The sequence below is a fragment of the Pelophylax lessonae genome (genome assembly GCF_965119305.1).
Source record: "Pelophylax lessonae genome assembly, chromosome: 2".
NCBI lineage: Eukaryota > Metazoa > Chordata > Amphibia > Anura > Ranidae > Pelophylax > Pelophylax lessonae.
In genome coordinates this window covers 370994187-371009004 of record NC_138769.1, presented here as the reverse complement: position 1 = coordinate 371009004, position 14818 = coordinate 370994187, and the positions used below count along the sequence as shown (strand labels likewise).

At 42.7% G+C, this 14818-nt stretch overlaps 1 protein-coding gene across 1 annotated transcript in view; it reads right to left on the bottom strand.

Moving 5' to 3' along the window:
• LOC309548120 (uncharacterized protein) overlaps positions 1-14818 on the bottom strand; it is an 88503-nt gene that overhangs the window by 1976 nt on the left and 71709 nt on the right. The window contains exons 9-10 of the mRNA XM_082248085.1: positions 6708-7642; positions 419-588 (exon numbers count right to left, since the gene is read on the bottom strand). Of these exons, the coding sequence (XP_082104211.1) occupies positions 419-588; positions 6708-7642 (1105 nt within the window). The remainder of the gene's footprint in view (positions 1-418; positions 589-6707; positions 7643-14818) is intronic.

The following is a 14818-nucleotide window of genomic DNA, read 5'->3' as shown; positions in this document are numbered from 1 at the left end:
CAAGAATCACGGGATAGGGTACAGTAGTTTCCATGTGCTGCTCCCTTTTGTGCATTCCATTTCCAGATCAGCTGTGCTACAATTTCACTGCTAGCTTTTCTGTATTCAATCAATCTAAGGTCACTGACTGTCTACCCCACAGCAACCTGGCCACTCACGGAAGCGCTGTCTGAGCCCTATCCCCACCCTGTTTGGCATGATGCATGCCTTCTATTTCTCCAAAGCTGAATTACTGGTTCTTTTGTGGAATGTTCGGGGCATCTCCAGAACAGAACTATGAACAGTTTGTTTGTGCATAGCATGGATATGCTGAAGAGAAAGTATTGTTCATGTGGTCTTTGACTTTTCCTAAAAGTATGTGAATGTTCAGTAAAACATGCTAAAAAAAAAAGTAATTTGGTTAACATTGAGTACATACAGTTTGGAAATGGTTGCGCAGGTGCTCCAGCCGTGTGAACCTTTTTCCGCATGCTTCACATGGATAAGGGCGCTCTCCAGTGTGACAACGTAGATGACGCTTAAGATCTGCTTTGCGCTTCACAGTATGTGTACAGAAGGGACATTTAAATCTTACAGGACTTAAGTCATCTATAAAAATAGAAATAATGTTAATGTATGGACAATGTGTAAATTTACAAATTTTCTGTAATAGTGCAAGAAATCAAAATGTTTCTGTTGGTTGTTATAGATGAATGTTAGACCTGGTATATTTTTACATAGTGTAAAGAGGAAAGGATCACCACTAATCCTGAGCAGCCCACATTTATCTACCTGGGCTGGTCAGGAGTAGTGGAGATCCTATCCTCTTTTAGCTTACAAGCCCTCTGGACTGGTATCAGGATAAGCCTGCACCCCATATTCTGGGACACTGGGATATGCTTTCACCTCTGCGTTGAGCAGTGCCAAAAACAATATTTTTACATTGCTCCAGCTTGGACTATGTAACTATGTACAGCGGGTAAAATAAGTATTGAACATGTCACCAATTTACTAGGTAAATATATTTCTAAAGGTGCTATTGACATTACATTTTCACCACGTCAGTAACAACTCATGCAATTCATACATAAAAGAAACCAAAAACAAATACATTCAGAAATTAGGTTATAAGTAATAAAAGGGGCTGACACAAAAAAGTATTGAAAACAAGAAGAAAGGGAGATGCAAAAAAGCATGATAATCCAAGACACTAGCTGAAATCTATCTGTAATTAGAAAACAATCCTTGTCGGTGCAAATTATTATCAGCTGGTTCAGTCCCAACTAATGGCCTATAAAAGGGGTCTCATTACCAAGGTGTCACACAAGAAACCGCTCATGATGAGTAAAAGCAAAGAGCTTTCTCAAGACCTTCACAACCTTAATGTTGCAAAACATACTGATAAACCATTGGTTACAGAAGGATTACTTAACTTCTGAATGTTCCAGTGAGCACTGTTGGGGCTATAATCTGGAAGTGGAAAGATCATCATTTCACCATAAATCGGCCACGACCAGGTGCTCCTAGCAAGATTCCTGACAGAGGAGTGAAAAGAACTATGGGAAGAGTTGTCCAAGAGCCAAGGACCACTTGTGGAGAACTTCAGAAAGATCTGGAATTAGCAGGTACAATTGTTTCAAAGAAAAATAATACATTCAACCGCCATGACCTGTAAGCACGTTCACCACGCTGGACTCTTATTGCTGAAGAAAAAGCACGTTGAAGCTCATTCAAAGTTTGCTGCCCAACATTTAGACAAGTCAAGCCTGTGAAATACTGGGAGGATATAGTCTGGTCAGATGGGACCAAAATGTAACTCTTTGCATGTCCTAATACACACCATGTTTGGAGGGCAAATGGTATTGCACATCACCCCAAAAACACCATACCAACAGTGAAGTTTGGAGGTAGGAACATCATGGTGTGGGGCTGTTTGTCAGCATACAGTACTGGCAAACTTCATATCATTGAAGTAAAAATGAATGGAAAAATGCACTAAGACATTCTTGATAAAAATCTGCTGCCATCTACCAGGATGATGAAGATGAAGCAAAGGGTGGACATTTCAGCAAGACAACGATCCCAAACACAAAGCCAAGGAAACTCGTAATTGGTTTCAAAGAAAGAAAATTAAGCTACTAGAATGGCCCAGACCATCACTTGACTTGAACCAATAGAAAATGTATGAAAAGAACTAAAGATCAGAGTTCATAGAAGAAGCCCAAAGAACCTTTAAGATTTGTAGACTATGTGGAAAAATGGGCCAAAATCACACCTGAGTAATGCATGCGACTAGTTTTTCCATATAGGAGGCGTCTCAAAGCTGTCAATACCAATAAAGTATTTTGTACGAAGTAATAAATAAATTTTAGTTAGCATGTTCAATACTTTTTCCCATTGTCATTCCATTTTATTACACATAACTTCATTTCTAAACCCATTTTTTGGTTTCTTTGTATGTATGGATTGCATGGGTTGTTACTGATATGTGGTGAAAATTTAATGTCAATAGAACCTTTAGAATTACACTATATTACCAAAAGTATTGGGATACCTGCCTTTACACGCACATGAACTTTAATGGCATTTCAGTCTTAGTCCGTAGGGTTCAATATTGAATTGCCCCACCCTTTGAAGCTACAACAGTTTCAACGATTCTGGGAAGGTTTAGTAGTGTGTCTGTGGGAATGTTTGACCATTATTCCAGAAGCGCATTTGTGAGGTCAGGCACTGACGTTGGACAAGAAGTCCTTGCTCGCAGTCTCTACTCGAATTCATCCCAAAGGTGTTCTATCGGGTTGAGGTGCAGGCCAGTCAAGTTCCTCCCCCAAACTCACTTATCCACATCTTTATGGATCTTGCTTTATGCACTGGTCCAGATCATTTGGTGGGGGGGGGGGGGGGGGGGATTATGGTGTGAGGTTGTTTTTCCAGGGGTTGGGCTTGCCCACTTAGTTCCAGTGAAGGGAACTCTTAAGATATCAGCATACCAAGATATTCAGCATACCAAGATATTTTGGACAATTGTAGATTAGAATTATGTGAAATACCTTTGTTACAGCGCTGCTCTGCGCTCAGCTGATTTCCCGCTGCTGTCCTTCTCTTCTCCCCCGCTGACAGCTGGGAGTCACGGAAGTGCCCAGCGGTGATGTAATGAAGGAATTTCACACAATTCTCTGAACACTGCAGAGGGGAGGGGCTGAGATCCCCTTCTGACAGCTATGAGAGGAGAAAGACAGCAGAGCGGAAGATCAGCTACTGAAGGAATTTCACACTATTGAAGGACAGCAGCGGGAAATCAGCTGAGCGCAGAGCAGCGCTGTAACGAAGGTATTTCACATAATTCTAATCTAATACTCGGCGCTTCTGTGACCCGCTCTGAACACTGCAGAAAGCTATGAGAGGAGAAGGACAGCAGAACGGGAGATCAGCTACCAAAGGTATTTCACACTATTCTATTACAGAACAAAAAATAACCCCTGAGGATTGGGACTTTCAACGGCAAGAACCAGGACTTGAGTATGAAAATATATAAATTTTATTACACGTATTACAAAGATGAAACATACATAATCACACATAGAATATATGATAAAAACAAGGTCATAAATACGTCTTGGAACCAAGAGGGTCTGAGGTGTCTGGATCGGACTAGACGCGTTTCGGTCCAATTGCCTTTCTCGATAGTCCAGAGAACACCAGAGCTCAGACAGATATGTAAGACCTCTGTGGAATCCAGGACGTGAGACCAAAGGGATGGGCCTTGGTGGATGAGAAAAAGGCCTTCAATTGTCTATAGCCGCAAGTAGTATACGCCAGTTTGGCTGGGTCTATGCAAGATAGGCTCAGAACAATTTATTAATGTTGTATGGGCTTCCAAAGGAGATTTAAATGGTTATAAGCCAAATACACAGTGGTTTGGCAAATGACAGTGAGAAGAGAGCTCCACGATTAGAAATTCCCACGAGGATCTCCAAGGTAAGGTCAAAAACACACAGATCATCTGTGAATTAGTAGTAGAATGGAGGTGTCCCCCGATAGATATATAGTGCTGGGACGTATCCAGCACTGCAACCCTGTTGACCTGTACAGCCCTGTATGTGTGAGTAATGGCGGCGTTTCTATTACAGAAACACACACTGGACATTATATAAAACACTAATAAAGTGGATTCTAGGATTTTGGAAACACTAAACTAGGGCTTATTTTCGGGGTAGGGCTTATATTGCAGCCCACCCCGAGAACAACAGTAGATCTTTTTTTCAGGGTAGGTCTTATTTTCGGGTAAGCACAGTATTTGGATGAAATCCATGGACCCATTGTTAGAACCATGTGCTGGTGCATTGTGTCCTAGGTTCCTCCTGGTGAATGACAATGCCATGAGAGTATGCAGCCAGTTCCTGGAAGATGAAGGAATTTATATCATTAAATGGCCCCTATGCTCGTCTGACCTAAACCCAATAGAACACCTTTGGGACATTATTATGTTTAAGTCCATCCGATGCTGCCAGGTTGCACCTCAGTGATGCCCTGGTCCAGATCTGGGAAGAAATACCCCAGGACACCATCTGTCGTCTCATTAGGAGCATGCCCTGACATGGTCAGGCATGCATACAAGCACGTGGGGGCCATACAAACTACTGAGTACTTTTTGAGTTGCTGCTATGAAATTTGGACTAGCCTGCTGCATAATTTTTTCACTTAGATTTTTTTGGTGTCTTTGAATTTAGTCTTCTGTAGGTTGATCATTTTCATTTCCATCAAACGATGTGGCATCCTTTCATTCCTAACACATTACCCAGTCCATATCAGTAAAGATATCCAGCATTATATTTTTCATGGGTTTCATGATATTTTTCATCAATTCCTATTGAGATCTTATGTGTTTTCAAAGTGTTACTTTACATTTGAACACACACACACACACACAGTCTTGAAAACGTATTCATACCCTTTGAAATTTTCCACATGTTGACATGTTACAACCAAAAACGTAATGTATTTTATTGGGATTTTTTTTTTTTTCGTGATACAACAACACAAAGTGGCACATAATTGTGAAGTAAAAGGAAAATGATAAATTGTTTTCAAAACTTTTTACAAATAACTATCTGAAAAGTGTGGCATGCATTTGTATTCAGCCCCCTTTACTCTGATACCCCAAACTAAAATCTAATGGAAACAATTGCCTTCAGAAGTCACCTAATTAGTAAATAGAGTCCACCTGTGTGTAATGTAATCTTGGTGTAAAATACAGCTGTTCTGTGAAGCCCTCAGAAGTTGGTTATAGAACTCTAGTGAACAAACTGCATCATGAAGGCCAAGGAACACACCAGAGAGGTCAGGGATAAAGTTGTGGAGAAGTTTAAAGCAGGGTTAGGTTATAAAAAAATATCCCCAAGCTTTCAGCACTGTTCAATTCATCATAGGAAAATGGAAAGAGTATGGCACAACTGCAAGCCTACCAAGACATGGCCGTCCACCTAAACTGACAGGTCGGGCAAGGAGAGCTTTAACCAGAGAAGCAGCCAAGAGGCCCATGGAAACTCTGGAGGAGCTGCAGAGATGCACAGCTGGGGAGGAGAACAATTCCCAAAACTGGCCTTTATGGAAGAGTGGTAAGAAGAAAGCCATAAGAAGTCCTGTTTGCAGTTTACGAGAAGCCATGTGGAGGACGGTGCTCAGGTCAGATGAGACCAAAATTGAACTTTTTGGCCTAAAAGCAAAACGCTATGTGTGGCAGAAAACTAACACTGCACATCACCCTGAACACACCATCCCTACCATGAAACATGGTGGTGACAGCATAATGTTGTGGGGATTTTCTTCAGCAGGAACAGGTCAGAGTTGATGGGAAGATGGATGGAGCCAAATACAGGGCAATCTTAGAAAAAAAAAGCCTGTTACAGTCTGCAAAAGACTTGAGATTGGGGCGGATGTTCACCTTCCAACAGGACAATGACCCTAAACATACAGCCAGAGCTACAATGGAATGGTACAGATCAAAGCATTTTCATGTGTTAGAATGACCCAATCAAGGTCCAGAGCTAAATCCAATTAAGAATCTGTGGCAAGACTTGAAAACTGCTGTTCAGAGACACTTTCTGTCCAATCTGACAGAGCTTGAGCTATTTTGCAAGGAAGAATGGGCAAAAATTTCACTCTCTAGATGTGCACAGCTGGTAGAGACATACCCAAAAAGACTCGCAGCTGTAATTGCAGTGAAAGGTGGTTCTACGAAGTATTGACTCATGGGGGCGGAATACAAATGCACACCACACTTTTCACATATTTATTTGTAAAAATTTTTGAAAATCGTATATAATTTCCCTTCCAATTAACAATTATGTGCCACTTTGTGTTGGTCTATCACATAAAATCCCAATAAAATTTATTTATGCTTTTGGTTGTAACATGACAAAATGTGGAACATTTAGAGGGGTATGAATACTGTTTCATGGCACCATATGTATATTATATATATGTGTGACTAATACATCAGAACATAAGCAGTCTTGGGGCTTTTGGATGGCTACACAAGGGAGATTTTATCAGGCAACAAAGTGCATTAAGTACACATATAATCTTGGAAAATCCTGGAAAAAAAATTTGTTGAAATTCATGGTCTGGTGACAGGTTCTCTTTAAGAGACAGAAACAGGTAAAATCACACTTTTAAAATAGCCATGTAAATTAAACTTTGTAGGTTTAGGGATATTCTTAGCTCACCTTCATTCCACCCAGACATGACACCTAAGATGGTTGGCATTGCTTTGTACAGTTCATCTGCCTTTGAAACCCGTGGTATGCTGTCCTGATCCCCAGATTCTCCTTGCTGGGGTGATTCTGGCCAGCTTTGTGCTGTATCACCTTCTTCCTCTTCTTCAACCTTAGGACACACCATATCTTCAGGAGGTTGTGAATCTTCTTCCTGTAGTGTGCTCTCGTCTTCATTAACAATGCATTCAGCAGTACCACCCACAAGATCACCTAGTGGCACAGAGGTTAGACATGCAGATGTTAGGGGCTCTGGCAACAAGCGCCTACGGTGCTTGCGGACATGCTCTGGTTTGCGTGAATGTTTAGTGAAAGGCCGTTGTAACCGTGAAGTGATAGGAGGAGGGTAATTGTATCCTGCAATAAAGCCACTGTGCTCTGCTGCTTCATGAATGTGCGTTGGACTGTATTCTGTCCTCCATCCTGCCGCATAAAGTCCAGTGCCATTGCTGCCATTGTCTTTGTCAGACAGGCTAAAGAAGCCATCTCTGTCTTTTTCATTAATGTCTAGTGATGATTTGATAAACATCTTACATACACTGATAACATCAGTCATCTGCAGATAACTAGCTGCTGACATAACCTCGATGACATTCTGCCCAGACAGAGGTAATTTGCCAGAGTACACATAATCCAAGATGGCAGTGAAAGTGTCAGCAGAAAATACATCAAAAGTGGCCGTTGTAGGTTTGCTGACATCCTTGCAACTTTGGGACAGCAGCATTTTGAAGTATCCACTGCTTGCGAACAGAACGTTACGATGAGCTTTAAATGTCTGCCCTTCTACTGTGATGTGACAGTCACAAAACAAGTCTCTTTTTCTTTGCTCGTCCAACTGCTGCAGAAGACGAGTATGATGTGATGAAAAATCCATCCTTTGGAGGGCACTAACAGAAGAACAGAAGTAAAGGATTAATAAATGGATTACAAGGAAATAGTCGAACTTTACAACATTTATAGAAAGTATAAAGAAACACATTGTAATGTTTAGCAAGCCACAGGTTTTAGGTCCTATTCACATTACTGTGCTGCATTAACGCACAATATGGCACCCAGTAAGCAGCCCAGTGGTAACGAAACACAGGTTAACACCAAAAAGGTGCAAAATCATGTTTGCCCACTGCAACAAATAGCCATTGACAAAGTGTGGTGGATTGATTTAAGAGTGAACATCACTACATTGTGTTGCTGGGGCTTTTAGTGATTTTTTTGAGTAAATACAGAGCATTTTTAGCTACCATTTGGAACTTATATTGGACCATCACCCTCCAGGTTCACTTTAGCTCCTAAGTGTTAATGTTCTACCTACAGGTAAGCCTATAATAAGGCTTACCTGTAGGTTCTCTAAATTATTATTACCATGCAGGATTTATATAGCGCCAACAGTTTGCGCAGTGCTTTACAACATTAGGGCAGACAGTACAGTTACAATACAGATCAATATAGGAGGAATCTGAGGGATCTGCTCATTATAGCTTACAATCTAAGGAGGGAGGGTCAAGTGATATAAAAAAGGTAAAAACTGTGGGGGATGAGCTGATGAAGAAAATAAAAAACACAGTTGTTAGGTGGGATCAGGATAGGCTTCTCTCAAGAGAAATGTTTTCAGGGATCACCTAAAAGTGGATAGAGATGGAGATAGTAGGATAGATTGGGGTGGGGAATTTTAAAGGATGGGAGAGGCTCGGGAGAAGTCCTGGAGGCGAGTATGGGAGGAGGGGACGAGGGAGCTATGGAGCAAGAGGTCTTGGGAGGACTGGAGAGGACGATTTGGTTGATATTTTGAGACTAGTTTAGTGATGTAGCTGGGGGCAGAGTTGTGGATGGTTTTATAAGTTATTGTTAGTATTTTGAATTTAATTCCTTGGGCAAGTGGGAGCCAATGTAGGTTCTCTAAATATCTTCTAAACATACCCGTGCCGTTTCTTAAGTGCTCTGCGCATGAGTGACATCATCGCAGCTTGGCTATTTAAAGGACCGGAGCCCGCAAACCCAGAAGGAAGACCGGGTGAAGATGGAAGCCCTGTCAGCGGTGACAGCGTTCCGCTGGAGGGCTTTGTTTTAAGGTAAGTTTCACATAAGAGGGTAGTATGCAATGCAGGGACATACAGAGGCCTGTGGGTGGAGCTGGTGTGTGTTTCGTGGGGGCTGGCTGCTTGGACCCAGAAGAGGCACAGGCCTCTATCAGTTTATCTTTTTACGCCTTTACTCTAATAAAGATACTCTTAGTGCAGATGCCTATACTTCCCAGAAGACCGCTGTCCAGAACGAGACAAGTATGAAACCAAAGCAAAATATGCATCAATTCATTAACGCAGCGCAATGGTGTGAACAGCCCCTTATTCACTCCAGTACCCAATCTGGTGGGAAAATAGAATTTTTTGTATTCACCATAAACACTTTTTCTTTGAGTTCATACACAGACATAGCTATCTCTATTCCTCAAAATTGGACACTGGGTACAAAACAAAAGCTTAGCCCTGGGGGGAAGCCTCTAAACGTGGCCAGACCCCCTTGCTACTTGAAGAGCTCAGTTAGTGAACAAACAGTAAAATGGACAAAAAACTCAACATATATTAGGTAACAAACTATTTTACAGTTAAAATATTCAATTTTCTCTGTTATTTATTGATGGACATGCCCTTCTCTATTCAATGACTGGGTCCAAAGCCAGTATTTATTGCAAACAACTGCAATAAGGAAGTTTTCCCCAAGGCAAAAAAGTTACATCTTCAGATGCTAGTTTTGGACACAAGGTCCCCGCAGACAGCAGTGTAACATCAACCTTGTAAACCTTGTTAAAGGTGAGAGTGGCTGACCAGGTACTTGACTGCAAATGTGTGAAACCATTTCCTGGTGGTAAAAAGAATACGGGGCACTCGTTGTCCCAGTGGAAAGGACCATATGTGGAAATGGAGGATCTAGGTATAGCTAGCATAGACCTCAAAAGTCTGAAAAATCCAGTGGACACATAGGCCACTTGGCCTTTCTGTGATCTGACAGTGACCACAAACAAGAGAATCTGTCTAACAGAAGAAGGCTATAACGTTCAAATAAACTTGAACAGCCTGAACCATTTCCAGACAATGGAGAGCTATCTCCTACAAGGAACCTTATCCTTCAGGACCTGGCTTTCAAACAGCTATTATAAAGCAAGAAGAAGATTGGTCCTTAGGACTGAAAGACTGGATGAAGGGTGACAGGACTATGACCAGACAAATTTGGTCAACTTGTTAAAACCAAAAAGTCAACTCTGGTACCACCAAAAGGACTGCAATCACTTCAGATTTGTTTCAGCGAAGCAGCCAAGATAGAAGCTTTGTGGGAGAGTACCGGTCCCACAGAGACAAATCAGTACATCATGCTCTGGTAGTTACACTTGAGGCAAGACACCATCAGGTCAACGTCTAGAGTCCCCCACCGCAGACAGAACTAGTAAAATGTTTTCATAATCTAGGCCAGTGATGGCGAACCATGGCACCCCAGATGTTTTGGAACTACATTTCCCATAATGCTCAACTACATTGCAGAATGCATGAGCATCAAGGGAATTGTAGTTCCAAAACATCTGGGGTGCCAAGGTTCGCCATCACTGATCTAGGCTCTTGCTACTTAAGATTGCCAATATTCCACACCTTGAATATTTACCAAGGGAGGAGGCAGAATGTTATTTTCTGCCCCCTACATGATATTGGACATCTCCAGTGCTGCAGTCAAACTCCATTTCTCCTTGAAGATTGATGTATGCCACTGCTGTGGATACCCATCCAGGAGACTTGCCCAGTGCAGGAGTAACAATCTGACTGTTCAAAGTTCCAGGACATGTGTGCAATCTCTCCTTCACTAGCGGAGATCAGTAGCGCCCCCCATGTTTATTTGCCAAATTTTAGAAACGGAGCTCCAGAATTGAGGAAATAGTGTACAAGTTTTGCAAGTTTGCCCTGGCCCACCAGGAATGTGTTTTAGTGCAAAAACACATAATATTATGCCCAATTTTTGATAAAAATATAAATGTCAAGCCGTAAAATTACAAAAAACTATGGTACCCAAAACTCTCAATAAGGGACACTTGAAAAGCGTTTAAATTATCAGTTTAACGATAACCATAAATTATGGTGCTAGAATTGTAGTTTGCACTCTGACATTTGTGACATTACCTTACATGTATTGCATAATTTATGTTTATATACACATACTTGCTCAATGTTGCACATTTGAATTGGGATGTGTACAAAGGTGAGGGGGTACTTTTAAAATAATGTTTTGTATTAATTTATATGATTTATTAATTAATTTTTCCTCTTTATTTAACGTTATTGCTATCACAAAGTGGTTAACAAGTCCTCATGTAATAGCATTGGGCAAGTGACAGTTTTTTTTTATGGAAACAGTTTTTGAGCAGAATTAAAAACACAGCTCTCCACAAGGGCACACAGAAAACACACAATAAACCAACGCAACACGAAGTAAAGTATGAAAAAAAAAAACCTGATGACCGGCTGAGGTTTGGCCTGTACAGCCACAGCAGTTTCCTAAAACAGTTACATTCAAGAAATGCCACATATGATATCTGTAACAGTTGCTTGTGCTGTTAACAGATTGATTAAGCAATCACATGGCTGGTGTCATAACTGATCACATGTGCAGCACCATTGCAACCGCAGATCAAACAGAGACAAAGATGGCAGCTTCCTTGCTGTAAAGGATTAGGGGTTTAATTCCAGTTTAAGACTGAAAATATTTAGTAGCTATTTTACATTTAAATTGTTTTCCCTGTGAAGTCTGCAGTCACACAGCGATGTTTTCATTCTGACCACAAACGAAAGGATGCCCTTTAGGCTGCATTCACATGTCAGCTTATAATCGCGGGCAGAACCGCCGCGGTTCCGCCCGCGATTCGGAGATTTATTGCAAATCGCGTGACGCCTAGCGTTGCCCGTTGATTTGCAATAGCCCCCCAAACGCCGAGCGATGTTGCCGCGATTTAAGCCCGCCGAATCGCGGCAACATCGCACAAACAAAATCGCGGGACGCAATACGCTCCAAAGAAGCTCTTGTACTTTTTTGGAGCGTATTGCGTCCCGCGATTTTGTTTGCGCGATGTTGCCGCGATTCGGTGGGCGTAAATCGCGGCAACAACGCTCGGCGTTTGGGGGGCTATTGCAAATCAACGGGCAACGCTAGGCGTCCCGCGATTTGCAATAAATCTCCGAATCGCGGGCGGAACCGCGGCGGTTCTGCCCGCGATTATAAGCTGACATGTGAATGCAGCCTTAAGGACTCATACTGATGTGCAGCAGCTCTTGTTGCCCCCTGAAAAGTGATCCCTGGTGGATCACCTTTCAGATGGTGTTTAACAGGCCGTGAAGAGGCGATTTGTCTCCTCACTGCCAGTTTTAACCTTGAAAATGCCGACCAACCATGCTGCAACCTCGTGTATTGCGATGTGGCCCCTATTCACTTGAATGGGATGCATTCAGCATCAGTACTGCCCACAGAACACAAAAGTAGGGGTTCATTGTTGCAGCATGTGTACAGCCCTGAGCGGCTGCATTTCCTTGTTGAGTAGACAGTCGAGGGGCGGTACCCTGGCTGCATGTCTGAACAATCCCTAAGGGCAAATATTTCAACGTATATTTACCAATTTCTCTTTCCCTGCTGACCTTAAAGCAGAGCACCAGCCCCCCCCTCCCCTAAAAAAAAAAAAAATAAAAGGCAGCAGCTACAAATACTGTAGATGCTGACTTTTTATATTAGGACACTTACCTGTCCAGGGGTCCCACGATGTCAGCTCTCCAGTGCTGCTGCCACCCCATCCTTGTAAAGCTTCACAGCCGTTTCCCTTCTGAGCATGTGTCAAGCGAGCTGTGCTTTCTGAATGGCCCGGTGGCCATTCAACAGGTACCCGGTCCCCTTCCCCCCCCAAAAGGTACCAAATATGGCAGCGGAGGGGGGGGGGGAACAAACAAGCGGAGCTTCCCCTTTTGGGTGGAGCTCTGCTTTAAAACGGAACTAAACCCTCCTATTGTATTCAGCCAAGGAAGCTGCCTTCTTGGCTTCTGTTTGATCTTCAACTGCCATGATGCTGCTCATGTGATCAGTAAGGATTCCAGCCATTTGATGGTTTGACAGTTTGGTTGAGAGCACAACCAATGTGACAGTTACACTCCTGGCACATGCCGGAAATGTAACTGGTGTTTGAAACTGTTAAATCGATGGGTTTAGTTCCACTTTAAAGTGATTGTAAAGGCACAGTTTTTATTTTTATTAGAGTAACAAACATGTTATACTTACCTGCCCGATGCAATGGTTTTGCACAGAGCATCCCTGATCCTCCTCTTCTCAGGTCCCCCGCCAGCCCTGCAACAAGGTATGGCTGTGTGCAAGAAGGCTAAAAGTGCAAATGGGAGGGAAAGAAGGATCAGACTGCTAGTTCCCAATTCTTTCAGAAATGACTAGTTGTCTGACTATTCTGCTCCAATATTTATTAAAGCTGAACTTTACCCATAACAAAATAATGTTCTTTAGCAAGAAACATACATTCCACAATAATAATTATGGTACCAAAATGAGTGTGTGCTGTACATTGCCTCCAGCATTCCTCCTGTTTCTTCTTGCTGGAAGCTGCCATGTTGCTGAAGCCAAGAACCCCTGAGCAGCAGTAAAAAAAAAAAAAAAAAAAAACAACAGTTGCATTCCTGAAATGTCAGGATTGCTGTCATATTTGCTTGTGTCCTCATCATAACTGATCACATATGTTAACCACCATGGCAGTTGCAGATAAAACAGAAGTAGCTACGTTGGCTATAAAGGATAGGAAGGTTTATTTCTGCTTTAGGCCCCTTTCACATAGTCCGTCCGTTGGACGGACTCCGTTTATCTAAACGGGGGATCGATCCGCCAATCCCCCCGCTGTGCAGGAGGATGACAGCTGTTCTCCGCGCTGTGTGCGGAGACACAGCTGTCAGGTCCCTATGCATCTCTATGGGGGAATCGGATGGGGACCATCGGTCTGTTCTCATCCGATCTCATCCGATCCGCTGGACGGATGGAAAATAGGGTTTCCATCCATCCAGATTTGACGGATCGGATGTAAGCGGACATGTCTCCGCTGACATCCGATGCCCCATAGGGATGTCAGATCCGCCAAAAAAACTGACAGGCAGATCTGAACGATCCGTCAGTGTGAAAGGGGCCTTAAGGGCCAGTTCACACCAAAGAAACACAGTCCGGATGTGTTTCACATTCCAGTGTGTTTTTGATGCATTTTCAATGCAGTCCAGTGCATTTTCCCCCCTCTTTTTTCTTAAGCTTAACTAAGGACATGTGTGTTCTAGTGCATTTTTTGGTGCATTTAGGTGCGTTTTTAATGCATTTTACCGCATTCCAGTGCAGAACAAAAAAGGCAGCATGTTCTACTTTTTTTTTCTGTAACTGCAACTCACTGGAACTGACTTCACTGGTGTCAACTATGCCATTGAAAACCATATAACCTACTATCCATGCCTTTTTATTGCAGAAAAAAAATGCACTGGACTGCGTGTGGTGTGAATTGGCCCTAAGGCTGTCAGCAGATCAGCCTCTATAAATTCAGCGCAGTGCCTAAAAATGGAGAGCAACTGAGCACGTACAGAACAGGGTGAGACAGTGTTATTACTGGATTTTAACCACCAGCCGCCATAGTTTTACTGTGGCAGGTCAGCTCTATTACGCGAAACGACATACCTGTACGTCGCTTCAGGTAATAGATATTGGAGCCGCCGGAGGTGTGCATACACGCCGACTGGCCAGAGGGGGAGCCAATCAGCGGGTCTGGCAAACGCGATGTCCACCAGCCACCTGCGATCACTCCCCATGGAGACAGAACAGCAGTCTCCCTATGTAAACAAGGCAGACCACTGTTCGGTCAGTGATGAATACAGGGATCCTGTGTTCCTCCTACTTAGGAACACGGGTCTCTGTGTTCATCCAGTGAGCTAATCCCCCATACAGTTAGAAAGCATCCCCTAGGGACACATCCTTTTGATCGCCCCTGGTGTTCAACTGGTATATAGAAGGGTGTA